Genomic DNA, 17,132 nt, shown 5'->3' with positions numbered 1-17,132 from the left:
TGGAGATGAGTCTCATGGACTTCCTTGCCTTGGCTGGCTTTGAACTACAATCCTCAGATCTCAGACTCCTGAGTAGCTAGGATTGCAGGTATGAGCCACCAGCACCAACCTTGATGTCTTTTTTTTAGTATTTGTTTTCTTTTTCTTTTTCTTTTTGGTTGTGGTGCTTGAACTTTGGGCCTGGGCGCTGTCATTGAGCTGTTTGAGTATGACCAAATACATTAAATGTCAGGGTCTGGTGGTATATGTCTTTCTTTCTTTCCTTTTTTTTTTTTTTTGGTTGGTTGTGGGGCTTGAACTCTGGGCTTGGGCATTGTCCCTGCGCTCTTCAGCTCAAGGCAAGCGCTCTACCACTTGAACCACAGCACCACTTCCAGTTTCTTAGTGGTTTATTGGAGAAAAGAGTCTCATGGACTTTCCTGCCCAGGCTGGCTTTGAACCGAAATTCTCAGATCTCAGCCTCCTGAGTGGCTAGGATTACAGGCGTGAGCCACCATTGCCCAGCGGTATATGTCTTTCATACCAGAATCTGAAAGGCCGACCTGGGCTACATAGTGAGACCTCATCTCAAAAAACAAGGGCTGGTGATGTGGTTCACTGGTAGACTGCCTACTTGCATGCACCACGGCCCTAGGATCATTCCTAAGCACCTCTCAAAAAAGACAAAAATAGGGCTGGGAAGGTGGCTCAGTGGTAGAGTGCTTGCCTTGCATGCATGAGGCCTTGGGTTCGATTCCTCAGCACCACATAAGCAGAAAAAAAGCCGGAAGTGGTGCTGTGGCTCAAGTGGTAGAGCGCTAGCCTTGAGCTGAAGAGCTTAGGGACAGCGCCCAGGCCCAGAGTTCAGGCACCATGACTGGCAAAAAAAAAGTCTCCTGACTTTTTAGGGGCTGGGAAGGTGGCTCAGTGGTAGAGCGCTTGCCTTGCATGCATGAGGCCCTGGGTCTGATTCCTCAGTACCACATAAGCAAAAAGAAAAAAGTCGGAAGTGGCACTGTGGCTCAAGTGGTAGAGCGTGGTAGAGTGCTAGCCTTGAGCTGAAGAGCTGAGGGACAGCACCCAGGCCCAGAGTTCAGGTCCCATGACCGGACCTAAAAAAAAAGAAAAATATTTTGAAGGCCCAGAGTTCAAGCCCTACAGCAGGCATATATCTATATGCATATAGATAAATTATGTAGTATATGGTACATATATGTATTGCTGCCAAGGGCTGGGAATGTCTTAGTGGTAGAGTGCTTGCCTACCTTGCCTGAAGCCCTGGGTTTGATTCCTCTGTACCATTTAAACAGAGAAAGCCGGAAGTGGCACTGTGGCTAACGTGATGGAGTGCTAGCCTTAAACAAAAGAAGTTTAGGCCCTGAGTTCAAGCCCCAGGACTGGCACCAAAAAAATTTTGTTTTTCTTCTAGGAGCATGGCTCACACCTATAATCGCTAACTACTCAGAAGGCTGAGATCTTGGTTGATACATAAATGCCAGTGACTTACCTTCAGCTAAAGAACAGAAGTATCAAGTGGTAGACTGCTAAATATGAGCAAAAAGCTAAGTGAGACTATAAGGCTTTGAAATCAAGCTCTACTAATTTAATTTCTTTCTGTTTTCTTTTCTTGTAGCTTCAGGCTCCTGGCAAAGGCCTAACTAGCAATAAAAGCAAAGATGACCTGGTAGTTGCTGAAGTGGAAATCAATGATGTGCCTCTCACATGTAGGAACTTGCTCACACGAGGACAGACTCAAGATGAGGTATGGAAGAATTGGGACTTTTGTGGGGAAGGTAACAAATAAATTCACTTCTGACTAGGCATTGGTGGCTCACACCTATAATCCTAGCTACTCAGAAGGCTGAGACCTGAGGATTATGGTTGGAAGCCAGCCCAGGCAGGAAAGTCCATGAAACTCTTATTCCCAATTAACCCCTAGAAAATTGGAAGTGGCACTGTGACTCAAAGTGGTAGAGTACAAGAGTGCTATCCTTGAGCGAAAAAGCTCAGGGAGAGTGCCCAGGCCAAGTTCAAGCCCCGCAACCAACAAAGAGAAAAAAAAGACTTCTACACACAAGCCAGGAGTCAAACATTTATCAGTGGGTTGGGGTCATAATTAAAATCAAGACTGAGCTAGACACCAGTGGCCCATGCCTATAATTCTAGCTTCTCAGGAGGCTGAAACCTGTGGATCGCTGTTCAAAGCTAGCCTGGGCAGGAAAAGTCCATGGGACTTTTATCTCCATTTGACCCTCAAAAAGCTGAATGTGGAGTTGTGGCTCAAGTGGTAGAGTGCTAGCCTTAAACATGAAAAGGCTCAGAGACAGTGCCCAGGCCCTGATTAGATTGAATTGTAGAGGAAGATGAACACATATGGGTGAATTTCTTGGGTTGGTTTGATGGATAAAATATTTCAGATTTGGGAGAAAATTCATTCCTACCTTACTGAATGGACTGAGTGAATGGGGGCGAGAAAAGTTTATCTACCATTGATACTCAATTTTTTTTTTTTTTTTTTGCCAGTTCTGGGGTTGAACTCAGGGACAGTGCCAGTGCCCTTTTATTCAAGTGCTTCTTTTATTCAAGGCTAGCGCTCTACCACTTGAGCCACAGTGCTACTTCTGGCTTTTTCTGTTTAGGTGGTACTGAGGAACCCAGGGCTTCATGAATGCTAGGCAAGCACTCTATCACTAAGGCACATTCCCAGCTCCAAATTTTTACTTTTTATCACATAATTTTATGTATATATGGAGCATGATACGATTTTTTGATATTTGGACACCATCTTTTTATACACTGTTTTCTCTTTAGATTAGCAGACTTAGTGGAGCTGCTGTGTCAACACGAGGGAGATTCATGACTACTGAGGAGAAAGCTAAAGTGGGACCTGGGTGCGTATTGCTTGTCCTCTGGTTTGGGAAAGATTGGGCCAATGACTCACATTTCGTGTTTTTTGTCTGAGGTCAAGGTGGTATGGGGACTTGAACTCAGGGACTAGCACTCTTTTTTTTTGGTCGGTCGTGGGCTTCAACTCTGGGCTTGGGCACTGTCCCTGTGCTCTTCAGCTCAAGACAAGCGCTCTACCGCTTGAGCCATAACACCACTTCCGGTTTCCTAGTGGTTTATTGGAGATAAGAGTCTCATGGACTTTCTTGCCCGGGCTGGCTTTGAACTGCGATCCTTAGATCTCAGCCTCCTGAATAGCTAGGATTACAGGTGTGAGCCACCGGCATCTGGCGGGACTAGCACTCATATTGGCTTTATGTGCTCAAGACTAGCGCTCTACCACTTATGCCATAGCCACTTTTGACATTTTGCTGGTTAATTGAAGATTAGGATCTCAGAGCTCAGCTTCTGTGAAGCTTGGTTCAGAGATATAAGCTACTGGCACCCAACTTCCCACTACCTTATTATTTTATTATTTACGTATTTTTTTGTTGGTCATGGGGCTTAAACTCTGGGCCTGAGTGCTGTCCCTGAGCTCTTCAGCTCAAGGCACTTTGAACCGTGATCTTTAGATCTCAGCCTCCTGAGGAACTAGGATTATAGGCATGAGCCACCAGCGCCTGGCTTTTTTGGGGGCAGGGGTGCATGGGCTGGTCCTGGGGCTTGAACTGAGGGCCTGGGGCCTAGATGCTGTCCCTGAGATTTTTTTTCCCTCTATGCTAGTACTCTACCAAGTGAGCCATAGCTCTGCTTCTGGCTTTTTGGTAATTTATCAGAGATAAGAGTCATGGATTCTTCTGCCTGGGCTGGCTTTTTGAACCACAATCCTCAGATCTCAGTCTCCTGAGTAGCAGGGTTTACAGGTGTGAGCCACTGATGCCCAGCTTCCCATTAACCTTTAACAGGAAAAGTTATACTGCCATGTTCTTAGCAATAGTCCTTTTTTCTTATTTGTAAATCTTAATGCAAAAAGACTTGATGACTCTTGTATTTCTCTTTATAGGGATCGTCCTTTGTATCTTCATGTTCAGGGCCAGACACGGGAATTAGTGGACAGTAAGTAATAATTTTGGCTCACATGTCACTTGAGAAGAACCACGTGCTAGGCTGTGCCTAACAGATCAACAAAGTGTCAATTGAGCTATACCTCCAGACTTCCATTAACTTTTTTTGATAGCTGTTAGGACTCTTGTTTATTAACTGCAGGCTAGTGGCTGGTGGTTAGAGAAGTGGGGAGCCACATATTTAGTTACTGATGGATTAATACTTGAAAATTGAACTTTGGCCTATCTTTATCTTTGGGCACTAGTCAGTTCATTCGATTCTTTGTTATAGTATCTACTGTCTTGTTTTATCGTAGGAGCTGTAAACCGAATAAAAGAAATTATCACCAATGGAGTAGTGAAAGCAGCTACAGGAACAAGTCCAACTTTTAATGGTGCAACAGTCACTGTCTATCACCAACCAGCACCCATTGCTCAGCTGTCTCCAGCTGTTAGCCAGAAGCCTCCTTTCCAGTCAGGGGTATGTCTTGTTGAGAGATTGTTATTTCTGTAAAAATGATGTGTGTTAATTAGTACATAAGAAGAAAAAAAATACGGGTACATAATATCTTCATACTGGTATAATCTAGATAGTGTATTGATAGATTAAGGGTTATGTACATTGTGTCATATAAAGATAATGTCTTTATTTTTATTGTAAACTTGGTTGTAACTGGAGGACCAAGAAGGCTGAGTCTGATGAAGCAAGACTTCGCTGATACACTCCTCCTAGATAAAAGGGTTAGAGAGAGCAGCCCTCATTGGAGAAAATCTCAGGGCTGACTGTACTACCCAACATTCTATTCCAACTTTGTAGTATATTGGAAGCTACAGTTTTTGGTTCAGTTTGAGAAGAGTATATTTGTGTCCTTAAAATTGGTTCTTGGGATTTTTTTTCTATTCAATATCTTTTATTGACTTTGTAGGTAATATAGGTACATGAACATCAAGACTTACTTTTTATTTTATTTTTGGTACTGGGAATCAAAGCCAGAACCTTGTACATATTAGGCAAGTACTCTTACTACTAAGTAGTACTTTAGGATTAAGCTCCTTGAACGCCAGGAATTGTGGAATTGTAACTGCAACATTTCAAAGGTTGAGGTTACAGGATTGTTAGTTTTTTGTCTTTTTTTTTTTGGGGGGGGGGGTCTGGTCGTGGGGCCTGAACTCTGGGCTTGGGAGCTGTCCCTCAGCTCTTCAGCTCAAGGCTAGTGCTCTACCACTTGAGCCACAACGCCACTTCCGGCTTTTTTTTTCTTTTTGCTTATGTGGTGCTAAGGAATTTAACCCAGGGCCTCAAGCATGCAAGGCAAGCACTCTACCACTGAGCTACCTTCCCAGCCCAGGATTGTAAGTTTTAAGTCCACCTGGGCTATATAGCTAGATCATGTTCCATCAAAAGATGAAGATGTTTCATCAAGTTTTTTTGTTCGTTTTGTTTTTGTTTTTTTTTCTGTCAGTCCTGGGCTTGAACTTAGGGCCTGGGTTCTGTCCCTTAGTTCTTGCTCAAGGCTCTACCACTTTGAGCCACAGCATCACTTCCAGGTTTTGAGTGGTTGGTTGTGTCTCAGGGACATTTTTCTGCTCAGGCTGGCTTCTGAGTAGCTAGGATTGCAGATGTAAGCCACCAGCACTTAGAATCAGAAAAAAAAAATTATTAAGCTTATTTTTATTTATCGTTTTTTGTCAGTCGTGGAGCTTGAACTCTGCTCCTGGGCGCTGTCCCTCAGATCCTTAGCTCAAGGCTAATGCTCTACCACTTGAGCCACGGTGCTACTTCCAGCTTTTTTCTGCTTATGTGGTACTGAGGAATCAAGCCTCATGCATGCAAGGCAAGCATTACCACTGACCCACCTTCCCAGCCCACTGTTAAGCTTCTTGATAGATATGACAGCAGTTGTAGGAGATCCTTATGGAAGTATTTGCTTTATTAAAGTATTTTGTATAACAATTTTTCACAAGATTAGGAATTTGATGATGTGTCTTTTTAATCAAGTTATTGTGTTCTACAGATGCATTATGTTCAAGATAAATTATTTGTGGGTCTAGAACATGCTGTGCCCACTTTCAACGTTAAAGAGAAGGTGGAAGGTCCAGGCTGCTCCTATTTGCAGCACATTCAGATTGAAACAGGTGCCAAAGTCTTCCTACGGGGCAAAGGTTCAGGCTGCATTGAGCCAGCATCGGGTCGAGAAGCTTTTGAACCTATGTATATTTATATCAGGTATGCATGGATAAGGCTAGAGGACATTTGAATCCTTGTCTCTTTGATAGTAATGCTGCAGTGGTTCAAAAGAAATGAGAAAATAAATCACTTTATAAATAATTAAAATAGGAGATTGAATTGTGCCTGTATTTAAATCCTTAGCTTTCATAAAAGTATGCAATTATAAAGGAATTTTTTTTGTCGTGGGGCTTGAACTCTGGGCTTGGGCGTTGTCCCTGAGCTCTTCAGCTCAAATTGAGCATTCTACCACTTGAGCACAGCGCCACTTCCAAAGTATGCAATTACAAAGTGATCTCTAATTAACTAAAATAGTTTTCATTTAAGCCTCCAGTGATACTGATAGGGCTTTTGTTTTTGTTGTTCTATTGGGAGACTTGAATTTGACCTGGGCATTGTCACTGAGCTCTTTTGCTCAAGGATAGTCCACTACTTTGAGCCAGCTTACTTTTGGTTTTATAGTGGATAATTGGAGATTAAGAGTCTCATTTTCCTGACCAGTCTGGCTGTCTCCTGTGTAACCACCAGTGCCTGGCTTATTGATAGGTTTTATACCTTAAAGGTTTTTATTAGTGATATGCTTATTTGGTCACACTGGGGCTGTGCCTTTCTGTAGTGAGCTTTAATTTTTTTTTGAAAGATACCAGTAAATATTTGGAGTAATGATATGTGTTTGTTTGTTTTTGCTAGTACTAGGGCTTGAACTCAGGGCCTTAAGCTTTTTGGCTCACCAGTAGTGCTATGCCACTTGAGCCTCAGCTCCACATCCAGCTTTCTGGTGGTAAGAGTCTCCCAGGCTTTCTTGCCCGGACTGTCTTTGAACCACAACCCTCAGGTCTCATCCTTATGCCATCGGAGACCTTTTTATGACTTCAGAGGCCTAGAACTTGAGCTGCAATGAGTATGCTAAGAAAAATTATAAGGCAGCATGAAAAGTGAAAGTACAGTTCTTCATCCTTTACTTTTCACTCAGTTGATTTATGATTGTATTTCTTTATAGTCATCCCAAACCAGAAGGCCTGGCTGCTGCCAAGAAGCTTTGTGAGAATCTCTTGCAAACAGTGAGTTGGTGTGTGTGTTGTGTACTGTGTTGGTAGTGAGACCATACATGCTTTTCATCACTGAGTTGCCTTTTCCCTTTTTTTTTTTAATTTAATTTAATTTTATTTGTGAACATATTGTACAGAGGGGTTACAATTACATGGGCAGGATAATGCGTACATTTCTTACCAAGCATTGCAGCCTCCTCCTTTGGTTTACCCTTCACATCCCTTCCCAGCCTCCCCCCTCCTTTTTTTTTTTTTTTTTTTTTTACATTGTTTTTGACCTTACTGAGGATTGACTCTAGGGTCTCATGCATTATACGGAATTTCTTCACCATTGAGCTATCGTCCACTTGTTTTACTTTATCTTAAGACAGGGTTTTACTAAATTGCCACGGCTAGCCTCATTTTTGGCATTCTCCTGACCAAACCTCCCACCTCTCAGGTGATTATAAACATGCACTTCCATGCCCTCCCCCTTCTGTAGTCTTTGAGAGACAAACCAGCTTATACTCTTTCCTAGCTTCTTGAAGGTTATACCAATATTCTTTAGCTCTTATTGGCATAACTCCAGTCTAAAGAATAGAGTTGTAGCTAGGCGCCAGTGGCTCATGCCTGTAATCCTAGCTACTCAGGAGGCTGAGAGCTGAGGATCAAGGTTCAAAACCAGTCTGGGCAAGAAAGTCCGAGAGACTCTTATCTCCAATAAACCACCAGAAAACCAGAAGTGGCTCAAGCAGTAGAGCACTTACTTTGAGCTAAAGAGCTGAGGGATAATGTCCAAGCCCAGAGTTCAAGCCCCATGACCGACAAAAAAAAAAAAAAAGAATAGAGTTGTAACAGTACAAAGCCAAATAGCGTTGCTTTAAGGGACATTGATTTTCTTTTGTTTCCTCTTACATTTTCTTTCAAGACAGGATCTCATGTTGTTGCCTTGAACTCAAAAACTTCAGAAGTAGCTGAGATTGGTAGTACTCTTTTTAATTCTATAAACAAATAACAAAGTTGAAGCCAGAGAATTATTGCAGTAGCACCTAAAGGAAATCAGATTCAACCTTGGGTTCTTTGGTATTTAATGGTACCTTCCTGTGAAACTAGTGTTTGCTTCTGTATATAAAAACCTGATTTACCAGGTAACTTCCTCAGTCATCTTTTTATATTTAATGGACTAGAGAAAATATTTAAATCTTAAACTGAGAGCTCTTGGTGGTCATGTCCTATGGGAAATACAAATGAGTGATTTTTTTTTTTTTTTTTTTTTGCCAGTCTTAGGACTTGAATTCAGGCCCTGGGCACTGTCCCTGCAGTTCTTTTGCTCAAGGCTAGCATTTCTGGCCTTTTCTGTTTATGTGGTATTAAGGAAGCAAACTCAGGGCTTTATACATGTGAGGCAGTTATTCTACCACTAAGCCACACTCCTCTTGGCAGGTATACTAACAATATAGAAATTTCCTAATTGTTAAATTTCGAAGGCTTTCCAAGTGACTTTGTATCGTAGAATTAAGTCTGGTTTTAGAGAATTTAGGATTATTCATGTTTCTGAGTCCCAAAATTTGTCTTAGTAGTAACTGATCTGCCTTATTCAAATATTGATTGGGGAGTCACTGGAAATAATGCTTAATTCCTTACTAGAATTATTATATTAGGATATTAATACATAATATATGTAGTCAGTTGGCCATATCCCATATTAACTTGTTTTCCCTTTTCCAGGTTCATGCTGAATACTCTAGATTTGTGAATCAAATTAATACTGCTGTACCTTTACCAGGTGTGTATGTCTTGAAGTGTTCAAAAATATTTTGCTAGTGATACTTGTTTATAACTGATACTTGAGGCTAGACTAACTGTGCCAGGGTACTAATAATGTTCTCTTCGATGTAGGGTAATTTGGAAAGCCATTCATGCCTCAGTATTTTTCTCCCCTAGATATTGTTTAATATTCAGATAAAATGTCTCATTCTGCTGCAGCTGATTAAACACTTTTTTTCTTCCCCCCTCAGGCTATACACAACCCTCTGCTATAAGTAGTGTCCCTCCTCAACCACCATATTATCCATCCAATGGCTATCAGTCTGGTTACCCTGTTGTTCCCCCTCCTCAGCAGCCAGTTCAACCTCCTTATGGAGTACCAAGCATAGTGCCACCAGCTGTTTCACTGGCACCTGGAGTCTTGCCAGCATTACCTACTGGAGTCCCACCTGTGCCAACACAATACCCGATAACACAAGTGCATCCTCCAGCTAGTACTGGACAGGTAGGATTCTAGGATATGGAACATTGCTATCACTGAACTTAGGAAACTGGTAAGGGAAAATGGGTAACATTCCAGAAATGCATGACATGAGTTTTGTTTTTTTTCCCTACTTTTCTGTGTTCTCACTACTAACCTAAGTGACTGCTTTGGATTAGTATGTATATATGTTAAGTCTTCCCAAAGTACATAGTTTGTTTCATAAATCTTGGCTCTGGTCATTATTTAAAGTAGTGATCAAGAGACTTTGTGTAAAAGTCATATAGTAAATATTTTAGGTTTTAGGGGCAATGAAATCTATAAATTGTTTCACTATTATTATAGCACAGAAGCACCCATAGACAATGCCTAAATGAATGAGTAAATAGAACTGTGCTCAGTCAGAATCACATTTTGTCTGCCCTTGGCTTTGTAGTGTAATGGTCCATGAAAAGGAGGCTGTTCTACAGCACTCCTCCTAGTGCTTGGAACTGAGTTAGCAGTTCTAATCTTAGAAACATTACATAAGAAAATAGGAATTTAAGCTGGGCACCTGTGGCTCATGCCACTAGCTACTCAGGAGGCTGAGGTCTGAGGATGGCGGTTCAAAGCCAGCCCGGGCAGGAAAGTCTGTGAGACTCTTAGCTTCAATAAACCACCAGAAAATTGGAAGTAGTGCTGTGGCTCAAGTAGTAGAGAGCTGGCCTTGAGCTGAAGAGCTGAGGGATAACACCCAGGCCCAGAGTTCAAACCCCATGACCAACAAAAAAAAAAGAAAAAGAAAATCTAAATGTAGGGGCTAGATATGCCCAGTGGTAAGAGTACTTGCCTAATGTGTAAGATCTTGGGTTTTGTCCACAGCACCACAGAGAGAATGTAAACATTCAGATGTCTAGCATGTCTGGATGAGTTATGTACAATATTTGCAGGCAGAGCTGGGAAGGTGGCTCAATGGTAGACTGCTTGCCTTGCATGCATGAGGCCCTGGGTTTCACATGAGCAGAAAAAGCCAGAAGTGGTGCTGTGGCTCAAGTGGTAGAGTGCTAGCCTTGAGCTGAAGAGCTGAGGTACAGCTCCTAGGCCCAGAGTTCAGGCTCCACACCCACAAAAAAAAAACACAAAAAAAACCCAAAAAACTTGCAGGCAGGGAAGAAAGAGAATGACAGCACGGTAAGGGATTTATAGCAGATTCTTTTAAATATTTATGTTATATATACACATATATATCATATATATATATATATATATATATATATACACATACATACATACATACTGTATACAGAGAAGTTATAGTTACACGAATAAGGTAATGAGTACATTTTCTATCGAGCATTGTTACACCCTCCTTTGTTTTCCCGTACATTACATAGCAGACTCTTCTTTGTGGACCTCTCATAGTGTATCCATGCCAGTAAACTGCAGCCTCAAACCATTGCCCAGCTTACTTACCTGTGGGCTGTGAGCACTGAAAAAGATGGCACAGTTTGGAACAAAGAAAGGGCTTATGAGCTAAATTCTGTTTATGTTTAGACATGTATAGTTTTGCAACTTTTTTACTATTGGGAATCAATGTGGCTGAATGGGTTAAGGAGTAGGGTGTAGATTGCTGAAGTTTAGGGATATAAACTGGCCTATCTAGATAAAAATTTCAAGTAAGATCATCCAGTCAGTAAGTGTTAGCTACTTGTTATTGATGATAATACAGACTTTTTTTTCTTGTTTCTTTTCTTTATAGAGTTTTGATCATCTGTATTCCTTTTTGAAACTTTTTTTTTTTTTTTTTTGCCAGTCCTGGGACTCAAACTCAGGGCCTGAGCACTGTTCCTGAGCTTTTGTTCAAGGTTAGCACTCTACCACTTGACCTACAACACCACTTCTGGCTTTTTCTATTTATGTGGTACTGAGGAATCGAACCCAGGGCTTCATGCGTGCTAAGCAAGTACTCTACTACTAAGCCATATTTCCAGCCCTTGAAACAACTTCTGTTGTTGTTGTTTTGGGGCTTGAACTTGGTCTGAGCACTGTCTCTCAGCTCCTCAGCTCAAAGCAAGCACTCTACCACTGGAGCCACAGCGCCACTCTGGTTTTTTTTGTGGTTAATTAGAGTTGAGTCTCACGGACTTTCCCTGCCCAGTCTGGCTTTGAACCGAAATCCTCAGATGTCAGCTTCCTGAGTAGCTACGATTACAGGCATGAATGAACCACTGCTGCCCGGTGAAACAACTTCTTAAAACACTAGTTATATATACTGGTGGCTCGTGCCTGTAATCTTAGCTGCTCAGGAACCAGAAATCTAAGCATCACAGTTTGAAGCCAACCTAGGCAGGAAGTTCCAAGAGGTTCCCCAGACCCTGAGGTTAAGCCAAAAACCTAACCCCCAAACAACAAAATAAGTAAGTGCTTTTTTTTGTTCTGTTTTCTTGATTTTGGTGTTGGGATTTAAACTCAGCGCCTGGGCACTGTCCCTGTGCTGCTTTTGCTCAAGGCTGGCACTCTACCTGTGCTGCTTTTGCTCAAGGCTGGCACTCTACCACTTGAGCCACAGCTCTACTTTTTTAGTAGTTTGTTAGAATAAGTCTTACTTTATTTTCCAGGCTTACTACCAACTGTGATCCCTCAGATCTTAACTAGGATCATAGGCTTGAGCCACTTGTGCCCAGCTAAATGCCTAAAATATTTTGTTTGTTAGTGGTCATGTTTATTCTAATTACCTGAAATGTTGCTCAAAAGGTTTTCCTGAGCATCTAAATCACTAAATAAATAATGGATTTTCAATTTGTTACTCTAAAGTGAAGATGGGAAGGTTTGGTAGTAATTTTTAGCCAGGAGAAAAACTGTAAAATATTCATATGCTACTTAGTATTGGTGTATTCTAATCTTTCTTTACTTAGCTCATTAGTAGGCCAGTCTCATATTTTGTTCCTCCTTTATTTGTTTTGGTCCCAGAGTCCATTGGGTGGTCCTTTTCTTCCTGCTGCTCCTGTCAAAACTGCCTTGCCTGCTGGACCTCAGCCCCAGCCCCCACTCCCAACTCAGCCCCAGTCACAGAAGAGACGATTCACAGAGGAGCTGCCAGATGAACGGGAATCTGGACTTCTTGGATACCAGGTTAAATAAAATACTTTGTCTCACTTTTTTTTTTTTTTTTTTTTTTTTTTTGGCTGGTCCTGGGTTTGAACTCTGGGCACTCTCCCGGAGTTTCTTTGGCTCAAGGCTAGTACTCTACCACTTGAGCCACTGCACTGCTTCCAGCTTTGTTGAGTAGTTTATTGGAGATAAGAGTCTTACAGACTTTCCTGCCCACCATGATCTTCAGCTCTCAGCCTCCTGATTAACTAGGATTACAGGCATGAGCCACATGCTCCCAGCTTGTCTCACTTTCTTTATCTTACCCATATTGTGTTCTCAGATTAAAGAAAGATGAGTTTACATCAGTGTCAGCTGTCCTAATGCTAGAAGCTCTGCTTTCTGGAATCTAGGTTAGGATTTTATTTTATTTAAAGCCAGGATAATTCTCTTTGGGTAGGTTTTGTCTTTGGGGTCAGTGTGATAAAATGGAACATGTTCTATCTAGAGAGAAGTCTCCCATGATTAATGTCTAGGAGTTCTATAGAATTTTCTGCTTTCTCTTAATCAGACAGCAGATTCTTGACAAACCTCTGATAATTCTTCTCTACACAATTCACCGAAAGCTATCAATGTACAAACATTGTGGTTTGTATTTATACCTTGATTTTCAAATTGTGTACTCTTTGCATCCTTTAAAAAAAAGAAGAAAGGGGTTAATTTCTCAGCTCTGACCCACCCCAAGAAATAAAACTGCCAGAACTGGAATTATTCACTTCATATACATATTTATAAACATAATCATTCACTAAAGTTTAGATTAAGGGCTAGGGGTATAGCTCAGTGCTAGAGCTCTTGACAGAGATTCAGGAGGGCTTGGATTTGATCCCTAGCACTACCAAAAAAATCAGACATTTTTGTTCAGTTTTATTAGAAGAAGCACTTTTGTTTTCTGGTTTACCATAATCTTTTGAGGCATTCTGTAAGCCACAGCATTTTTCAGTTTATATAAGTAGGTTTATATGAACCAGTTGAGTTATGGGCAGCCAGTTGAAATTAAATGAATTCTACTATCCCTGACTAAAACCTGTAGAAGAGAAAATAATTCCTACCCTGATTAGTTACACTCCAAATCCCAAAGAATACTTAATATGGCTTAACGTATTGTAATTTATCAAAAGAGATGAGGCACTTGACAGTTACATTAAGGAGCTAAAGTCAATGCAGCAGTTGTAGATTTGCTAATGCCACTGTATTTTTCTGCTCATAGCATGGACCCATTCATATGACTAATTTAGGTACAGGCTTCTCCAGTCAGAATGAGATTGAAGGCGCAGGATCGAAGCCAGCAAGTTCCTCAGGCAAAGAGCGAGAGAGGGACAGGTAAGTTGGAATAATAAGACAAATACATATAAATTATTTGTACCTTTACTACAAGTAGTGATCATTGTTATGGGTATTCAGAAATGGAAATAATTTATTTAAATCAAATAACATCCTGTTTGTTGCTGGGCACTGGTTGCTCATGCCTGTAATCCTGGTTACTCAGGAGGCTGATGTCTGAGCCTTGAGATTTGAAGCCAGCTGAGGCAGGAAAGTGTATGAGATGCTCATCTCCAATAAACTACTCAGAAAAGGCCAGATGTGGCACTGTGGTTCAAGTGGTAGAGCAGAAGCAATTCAGGGACAGTACCCATTCACTGAGTTCAAGCTCCAGGACTGGCCAAAAAAAAAAGATCCTGTTTGTTGTAAGTGGTAGAATAGTGAAAAATATGATATACCTTTTACTAAGAAATAGTTAAGCTCAATCTTGAATAATTCAATCCTTTTCATACATTCTCCTTTTCATGGCCATTTTGGTAAGAATAGGCAGTAAAAATTGTTACACAAGAAGCCTTTTTTTCCCCTTTAGGATTATAGAATATCATAAATGGAGGACTTGAATCACCTTTGTTGCATTTTTATATTAGCCTTTATAAGGAGCTGAGTTCTACAACAGCCTGTTGATGTAGGTAAAGTTAATAGATTATAGAGAGGGTGCGAGTAGGAGGAAAGATAGAAAGGGTCCATATCAATGGTTAAAGTAAACTTGATTTCCTGTAGGTTTTGTTATTATATAACTTACCTACTCAATAAGTTAAAAATTGAAGTTGTCTAAAAGAAAATTTCATGTCTTTTAACAGGCAGTTGATGCCTCCACCAGCCTTTCCAGTGACTGGAATAAAAACGGATTCTGATGAAAGGAATGGGTCTGGGACCTTAACAGGGAGCCATGGTGAGTAAGGTGTAGCTGGGAGAATAGGGAAGCAACTAAGTAGGATTGATCTTAAGCTGTTAGTTTTCTGACCTGATGTTCTTCAGGTATTTAATCCATCCTCTATAATCTACTGGCTGATGAGAATACTTTTTCTTTTTTTTGTAAGGACACACAGTCTTTTATTTCCAACCAGTGTATAGAAAAGTCAGTCACTTTACTTTTTATGAGTGTCAATGGCATTAAAACCCTAGGGAATAACTACTGATAATAAGTAGCTTATTTGCCAAGCACTGGTGTCTCAAACCTGTCATCCTAGATACTCAGGAGGCTGAGATCTGAGGATCACAGTTTGAAACTAGCCCAGGCAGGAAAGTTTGTGATACTCTTATGTACAGTTAGCCACCAGAAAACCAGAAGTGGTGCTGTGGCTCAGTCATAGAGCACTAGTCTTGAGTGAAAAAGCTCAGGGATAGCATCCTGTGTTCAAGCCCTATGACCAACTCCCTTCCCCCCGCCAAAAAAAACTAATTTAAAAGTTCTGTTATGTTATCTGCCTACCTAAACTGATACAGACTTTGTATTAGGAGCTGAGCCACAACTTCCCATGTAGTTGTTAATAGCATCACAGATTTCTGTATCTTATTAGGGAGTACATTGGGTCATTTTTGTTCTTTGCTTATAGTCATAATAAAAATGAGGAGAAGAAAAAATAGTTCCGTCTTTTCTTCTTTTAACTCTAAAGGTGAAATGTAGCTCCCAGAGACTCAATTGCTAACTTTTCTTTTTTTTTTCTTTTTTTTCTTTTTTTTTGTGTTTTTTCTTTTTTCTCTGTTTTCTTACATGGTTCTGGTGGATTCACATTTGCTGATGCTGGTGCTGTTTTTCGCGTGATCTTCAACGTTGGGTGACCATTGACCCTGTGACCTCAAAATGGTGTCCAACTAACCACTTAAAATTAACATCTTTTTTTTAATTAACGAATTTATGGTATTATCTCTTTTTTTTCCTTTTGTGGGGAATGGGTTGGGGTTGTTTTTCCTCTATTTTAGATTATCCAGCCAAGAAGATGAAGACTACAGAGAAGGGATTTGGCTTAGTAGCTTATGCTGCAGATTCATCTGATGAAGAGGAGGAACATGGAGGTCATAAAAATGCAAGTAGTTTTCCACAGGGCTGGAGTTTGGGATATCAATACCCTTCGTCACAACCACGAGCTAAACAACAGATGCCATTCTGGATGGCCCCCTAGGAAACAATGGAACAGAGTTTTGACCTTTGGTGATTCTTCTTAGCAATAATGCATGCATTTGATTTAACAAGACTCTGGGGCCTATACAAGGAGCCATTTTTGGACCTTTGCTGAAGTTAAACATGCAGCGTCCCCTTGCTATTGGGGTTTCATTCTTTTTTTTTTTTTTTTTTTAAATTCTTGTTTCTGCAGTGGCATAACATCTGTTAAAATTTACTTAGAATCACAAATTTGTCTCAAGCTTTTTAATAGTTGGTGAAATGTGCTTGTCCAACAAAGCATTACAGCAGGGTTATTCCCATATATGTTTTGACCTGGTCCAGTTTTTTCCAGATGAATAGCCTCAACTCTGACACAAAGTTTATTTGTATCTAAGACTGTTGGGTCAATTTTAATAATAAATTGTTATAAACAGCCTTACTATTTATTAGTGGGGAAGTGATTTTTAAGATCATCCTTTCCTTGCAGTACTTTTAAGATCCTTACTCCTATTTCATTTGGGTACTTTCTGTTGTGAAAATGCTGTTTTACTAATTTAAGATCATTGGATACAGCTGGATCCTGAATAGAAAAATGAAGCTATTTTTTCATTGTCTTTTTATTGGGATGATCCAAAGCTGGCACTTTAAGGCACATTTGTCTCGATAGCCATTGCTAATTTTATTGCTCTTATATGCTCCTTGTCTTCAGCTGGGTCAAAGAAACTACTTGACTTTTTTAAAGCTGGTCAGAACTCATCACAGAAATGAAACACAGTGGTCTGTCTCTCTGAGAACTGGTTGCAGCTAAAATAGAGAGATTGGACAACGCTCAATAGGATGGTGGACTTAGTGACTGAAATTGCAACTTGTCCTTTTTTCTTGGCATTACAGGTTTTGCCAAAAGAACTTTTTTGTATCAAATATTGATGTGTGAAAGTGAAGAAGCTAGTCTGCTGAACCAGAAGTAGTTTGAGATACTGAACTGTCATTTTTGCACATTTGAATACTTTGCAGGCTGGCTTTGTACAAACTTACCCTCTGGTTTCCTATATGTTGTAAATAATTATACCATAATTTCATTATAAATAAATGTATAAATATTCTG

The 17,132-nt window shown here is 40.5% G+C and overlaps 1 protein-coding gene and 1 non-coding gene across 5 annotated transcripts in view; both read left to right on the top strand.

The window, feature by feature from the left end:
* LOC138818145 (KH homology domain-containing protein 4) overlaps positions 1-17,132 on the top strand; it is a 22,084-nt gene extending 4,952 nt beyond the window's left edge. The window contains exons 3-15 of one of the 4 annotated variants that reach the window (XM_070009070.1): positions 1,613-1,741; positions 2,791-2,870; positions 3,929-3,981; positions 4,286-4,449; positions 5,984-6,195; positions 7,196-7,256; positions 8,952-9,009; positions 9,242-9,495; positions 12,421-12,582; positions 13,811-13,923; positions 14,724-14,815; positions 15,847-15,950; positions 16,919-17,132. In XM_070009070.1, the coding sequence (XP_069865171.1) occupies positions 1,613-1,741; positions 2,791-2,870; positions 3,929-3,981; positions 4,286-4,449; positions 5,984-6,195; positions 7,196-7,256; positions 8,952-9,009; positions 9,242-9,495; positions 12,421-12,582; positions 13,811-13,923; positions 14,724-14,815; positions 15,847-15,950; positions 16,919-16,954 (1,518 nt within the window). In that variant the 3' untranslated portion in view covers positions 16,955-17,132. Of the gene's footprint in view, positions 89-1,612; positions 1,742-2,790; positions 2,871-3,928; positions 3,982-4,285; positions 4,450-5,983; positions 6,196-7,195; positions 7,257-8,951; positions 9,010-9,241; positions 9,496-12,420; positions 12,583-13,810; positions 13,924-14,723; positions 14,816-15,846 lie in introns of those variants that run through there. The other 3 variants (XM_070009069.1, XM_070009072.1, XM_070009071.1) reach the window with 3 other exon arrangements.
* Positions 4,641-4,769, top strand: LOC138818152 (small Cajal body-specific RNA 4). The gene has a single exon (XR_011368991.1). It is a non-coding gene; the product is annotated as a small Cajal body-specific RNA 4 (non-coding RNA).

This window comes from Dipodomys merriami, unplaced genomic scaffold, assembly GCF_024711535.1.
Source record: "Dipodomys merriami isolate MVZ:Mamm:240054 unplaced genomic scaffold, mDipMer1.0.p SCAF_718, whole genome shotgun sequence".
Taxonomy (NCBI): domain Eukaryota; kingdom Metazoa; phylum Chordata; class Mammalia; order Rodentia; family Heteromyidae; genus Dipodomys; species Dipodomys merriami.
This window is presented reverse-complemented; position numbering and strand designations above follow the sequence as displayed.